At 39.9% G+C, this 5590-nt stretch overlaps 2 protein-coding genes across 2 annotated transcripts in view; both read left to right on the top strand.

Annotated features, from left to right (window-relative positions):
• Window positions 1–3442, top strand: part of LOC117638572 (disease resistance protein RUN1-like) — a 12830-nt gene extending 9388 nt beyond the window's left edge. Inside the window, exons 2-6 of the mRNA XM_034373679.1 lie at window positions 12–420; window positions 518–1664; window positions 1782–2060; window positions 2162–3318; window positions 3419–3442. Coding sequence (XP_034229570.1) covers window positions 12–420; window positions 518–1664; window positions 1782–2060; window positions 2162–2893 — 2567 coding nt within the window. The 3' untranslated portion in view covers window positions 2894–3318; window positions 3419–3442. The remainder of the gene's footprint in view (window positions 1–11; window positions 421–517; window positions 1665–1781; window positions 2061–2161; window positions 3319–3418) is intronic.
• LOC117638571 (disease resistance-like protein DSC1) lies at window positions 3226–4300 on the top strand. The gene is made up of 2 exons (XM_034373678.1): window positions 3226–3318; window positions 3419–4300. Exons 1-2 carry the CDS (start codon window positions 3226–3228, stop codon window positions 3956–3958), a joined length of 633 nt encoding a protein of 210 aa, XP_034229569.1. The 3' UTR covers window positions 3959–4300.
• The last annotated feature ends 1290 nt before the right edge of the window (window positions 4301–5590 follow it).

The raw sequence follows: 5590 nt of genomic DNA, 5'->3' as shown, positions 1-5590 counted from the left end.
TAGTTTCAGAGGTGAAGACACACGCGATACTTTTACCAGCCATCTTCACAAGGATTTACTTCGGAAGAACATTGACACCTACATAGATCGCAGGCTCGAGAGAGGAGATGAAATTGCTCCTGCCCTTCTAAAAGCAATCGAGAGATCGAAAATTGCACTAGTCATTTTCTCAGAAGACTATGCTTCTTCCACATGGTGTTTGAAAGAACTTGTGCATATACTTGGATGCAAGAAAAGCCATGGACAGATTGTTATACCCATTTTTTATCGCATAGATCCATCACATGTACGAAAACAGCAGGGAACTTGTGCACTTGAAGATCGTCCACTTAAGCGCAGTAGGGATGAGGTGGCCAACTGGAGGGCTGCTTTGGAGGAAGCAGCCAATATGTCTGGGTTTCCTTATTCCAGCAGAACAGGGTAACTAACTCTCTAATTTGTATCAATTTCTACTTTTTATTATTTCATTCATACTGTACTCATACTATTGTTTGTCTTTCGTAACGTTATTTGCCAGGAGGACAGAGGCCGATTTTGTTGAGGAAGTTGTCCAAGATGTTTTGACCAAATTGAATCGGGAATCGTCAAGTGATTTGAGGGGCCTGTTTGGAATTCAAAGGAAAATTGAGAAAATTGAGTCGTTATTATGCTTGGATACACCAGGTGTTTGCTGTGTAGGTATTTGGGGCATGGGTGGTATTGGCAAGACCACCCTCGCTGATGCTGTATTTCACAGGCACTCCTCTAAATTTGAAGTTTGTTGTTTTCTTGCAAATGTCAGGGAGAAATCAGAAAAAACGGATGGACTAAATGAGTTGCGAAATACACTTGTTCGTGAATTATTGAAGGATAAAGATGTAAATATCAACACTCCGTCTATTCCACCTCATATTCAAGATAGGCTCAGGCGTACAAAGGCGTTCATTGTTCTTGATGACGTGAATGCTCGAGAACACCTAGAAGTTCTTGTTGGTGATGATGATCGGTTTTGCCAAGGAAGTCGAATCATTATAACTGCTAGAGATAAAGGCCTACTTGAGCAAAAAGTTGACCAAGAAAAGATATACAGTGTTGAGGGATTAGGTTCTGATGAAGCTCTTGAGCTCTTTCACTCGCATGCTTTTGGAAATAAGTCCCCAACAACAGATTACACTGAGTTGTCAAGAGAGGTGGTGGATTATATTAAGGGCATTCCATTAGCTCTTAAAGTTATGGGGTCCTCATTCCGTCGTTGCAAGAGCAAACAAGAGTGGGAAGTTCAATGGAAAAAAGTGAAACAATTTCCAAACGAAGAAATCGATCAAGTGTTGAGAATAAGTTACGATGGATTAGGAAAAAATGAGAAGGAGATATTTCTTGATATAGCATGTTTTCATAAAGGCTATTTGAGGAAAGATGTAGAAATAATTTTAGATAGTTGTGATTGCTTTGGGGAAGTGGGAATCAATGATCTTATTGATAGGTCTCTCATATCAATTTCACAAGATATGAGGTTTAAAAAATTGGGAGAGGCATCCTCAGGAGGACAGATAGTAGAGATGCAGTCAGTAGAACGGATAGAGATGCATGATTTGGTGCAGGAAATGGGTAGGGCAATTGCTCGAAAACAAGGCAGTAGGTTGTTTAATGCAGATGATGTCTATAAAGCGTTGACAAATAACCAGGTACGTAGTAATATTCACATTTACAATAAACAAGTCAGATTATTCCTACAAATGTAATTTTGATTAAACTTCTTTTTGTATAGTATATTCACATTTATATTTACTCTTGATTGTCAGAGAGATGGACGTGTTCAAGCCATATCCTTTGACATGGATAAGATTGAAAAGCCACGCTTGAAAGATGCAAACTTCAAAAAGATGTATCAACTCAGATGGCTACGTGTTAGTTCTCCAGATCGTTGGAGTGGTTCTCTTCATCTTCCCAATTCTCTTAGATATCTTGACTGGGTGGGATATCCTTGGGAATCTTTGCCATCAAAATTTTCTGCTCAAAATCTTCTTGCCCTTGATACGCCGCACAGTGACTTTGGGGTGCTACTGTGGAATGAAGACCAGGTATATTATATATGTTTATTTTAGTTCTTGTATAACATGTGGCCTAGAAAGTAATAATCTACAAGTTAATAAGTTATTAATTCTTGTTTAATTTGTTACAGAGTCCAGTGAACGTAAAACGTATCGATCTTCATTTCTGCCCATATCTAACTGAAGTCCCAAATCTCTCTCAGTGTCTAAATATTGAGCATATAAATCTGGAAGGCTGTGGAAGTTTGGTTGAAATTCCTTCGTATTTTCAACATCTTGGCAAGCTTACTTATCTTCACCTTGGGCGGTGCGGAAATCTCAAAAGTCTTCCCGAGATGCCATGCAATCTTGAAATCTTAAAATTGTCTAGGACAGCAATAGAGGAATTGCCTTCATCAGTTTGGTCTCACGAAAAAATATCTCGCTTAGATATTGAATATTGTAAACACCTTAAGAGTCTTCCAAGCAGCACTTGTAAACTGAAACTCTCGAGTTCTTTTAGTCTAAAGGGCTGCGAATCTCTTTGCGAGTTTTGGGAGCTTCCCAGGGATACAACAGTGCTAGAGTTTAGTAGTACAACAATAAAAGAATTGAGGAATGAATCAATAGAGTCTGTTGTTGGTCTCACTGCAATTAAACTGACCAATTGCAAAAGCCTTGTGAGTCTCCCAATGAACATTTGGAAGTTGAAATATCTGGAGAGCCTTAATCTCAGTGGTTGCTCTAACTTTCAACACTTCCCAGAAATCTCAGAGGCTATGGAACATCTGGAGTTTCTAAATTTATCAGGTACAATGGTTAAAGAGGTACCCAAATCAATTGGAAATCTAGTTGCGCTTCGAAAATTACACATGGTTGGTTGAGTGCAGTATACAAGAAATCCCTGATGACCTTTTTTGCTTAACCTCATTACAAGAGTTAAATCTAAGTTTGACCGAAATTATAAGCATACCTGCAAGCGTCAAACAAGCTCTCAACTATCTCGCTTGTGCCTCAACGGTTGTGAGAGCCTTGAATCTTTACCAGAGCTCCCCCCATTATTGCAACGTCTTGAAGCACTGCACTCGCACAAGGTTGGGAAAAAAATATATTTTCTCGAGGGCTTCATGAGAAACATATATTTTCTGATTGCAGAAAGTTGGATGAGAATGCACGAAGCAACATATTCGGTGATGCACAACTCAGAATTATGCGAATGGCAACTGCGTCGTCAGAGTTTAAAGAAGACAAAATTGAACAACCATCATATGATTCAGATTCATATGGAAGCTATGATGATTTTGTTGAGGTCTCTCTCTCTCTCTCTCTCTCTCTCTCTCATCTGTTGAAGAAGTTACTCTTTGTTTTTCACGAGTTTAATAACTATGATGTCCATATCCCTGGTACAGGAACTTTTACGCCAAAGATCTTTCGTTGGCAATATATGTTGTGGGAATGAAATTCCGAATTGGTTCAGCCATAAAAGTGAGGGATGCTCAATAAAGATTGAGCTTCCTCCTAATTGGTTTAGCACAGATTTCTTGGGTTTCGCTCTATCTATTGTTGTTGCATACAAGAGAGGCTATGCTCTATCTTTTGTTAGGTGGTTCAGGCTTGGATGCAAGTACAACTTCAAAACAAGTAATGGTAAAAGCCGTGAAGTAAACCATCCTTGGTGTAATCTACTCACGAATACTGGATACAGAGATTCACCTGAGGTGTTTGTGTGGTGTTATAATAATGTCTTTGAAGAAGTTGTAGAGGGAGCTCATAGCCCCACTGCATTTTACAAATTTGTTACTGAGGTCAATGTTGACTTCACCGTACAGAGTTATGATGGCTATGAGGAGGAGGAGGGGTTGGAGGTGAAAAAGTGTGGGATATGTTTGTTGTATGGCAAAGGTGCCGAGATGATGAAGCAGCGGGCTTTGTATACCCAAGATTTCTAAATTCAAAATTTCATTTTATTTGAGCTTTGCAAGACTTGTGGCTGAGGATGCCCAAGATGATAAAAATGTCTTTGCAAGACTTGTGTTCTGGCTAAGGATGCTTTTGAGTTTGATAGGTCCAAGAGATCGGTACTGTAGTCAACAGTATTCAATTTTGCATCAATTGGATTTCTGCTTCAAGTTGGAATGGCTTCATGCTTATGATCATAAGCAGAGGGCTGTGAATCCTCTCTTCACAATCAGTGTTTGGAACCCACCGGACCCATAAACAAGGTACCTGTGAATCCTCCCTACTTGGAGCAATTCCCTTAATGAGCACAGCCCAATAAGAACCATATTGTTCTCCCTCCTGTATACCAAAAGAATTTGAAAAAGCAATTACAAATAAATTTGTTTGTTTTTTCTTTTAATACAAACACAGTTCTTGATTCCCATTTGATATTTTATTATCATGCGGATATTCAATTGTATGGACTTTTTTGTTCCTGCAACTACTGATGGGCCTGAGCTACCGTAAAGAGCCAAATGGATGGAATTGCCCCTTGAGTCTTAGTTCAAAGATCAGACCTCAAGAGTATTTCGAAATGGTAGCTGAGCCTTAGAAAATACCTTGGTCTTCTTCACCAATGAAACCAACAGTCGCTTACAGATAAATTCTTGGCTTGGCATGAGAAGCTTATGGCATAGGAGCTGAGCATTCGTGAGTTTGGCTGAGAAAGAGAATTCTTTGGTTTCCTATGAGGAATAGAGGCTTGAAGTAATGATTTCGTGAGGATTTGCTGAGGGGCGAGAGAGAGATAGATAGATTATAGTGGATGAATAGGTGCTTTGGGTAATTTTCCAACAGCTTGACGAAAGCTTCGTCAAGCTCTGGAATGGCTTGCCAAGGAAGAAAATGGGAAGCAATGGAAGAACAAAGCTTGAAATCGAAAGGTTCCAGAGATGTAAGGTGATGCTTGCTCTCTCTGGATATGGTTGCTTGCCTTCAATCAGAAAGAAAGGAAGAAGATAGAAGCATAGGTGGCTTTAGCAGATTTCCAGCAGCTTGACGAAAGCTTCGTCAAGCTCCTGGGCAATTTGACAAAAGAGAAAATGGGAAGCAATGGAAGAACAAGCTTGAAATCGAAGGGTTCCATAGATGAGAGATGATGTTTGCTCTCTCTGGATGTGGGTTTTGAGAGGGAGAAAGGAGGAAGATGGAAGAACAAATAATGAAACTGAAGGGTTCCAAAGGGGATTCTTGCCTTCGATGAATTCTCAGCTTGACGAAAGTGCTTCCGTTTATAGACGCTGAAAACCTTAATTTTGTCAAGCCACCCTTTCCCCTTTTCCTTCACTTTCTTCCATTCCATCTTATTTGGTGAAACTTCCCTAACCTGAGCACGTAGGCATGAAGCTCTTTAGAGTTCCAAGGTCCTCAGGCAGCTGGACTTCCCCATGTGGGTGAAGAGCCACCCACTTTTGTTTCTTGTTTTCTCACCAAAGCTTTAAGAGGAAAGAATGGGTAAGGGTGCTTGGTCAAAAAGTTGATCAGCACATCGGTTTGCTCGATTTTGGTGGTTTGGCTGCGATCTGGTTTTAACAGAGATGCACGACGTTGAATATTTTATAAGGTGTTGGCTGGGCTATTTT

This window comes from Prunus dulcis, chromosome 8, assembly GCF_902201215.1.
Source record: "Prunus dulcis chromosome 8, ALMONDv2, whole genome shotgun sequence".
Lineage (NCBI taxonomy): Eukaryota > Viridiplantae > Streptophyta > Magnoliopsida > Rosales > Rosaceae > Prunus > Prunus dulcis.
This window is presented reverse-complemented; position numbering and strand designations above follow the sequence as displayed.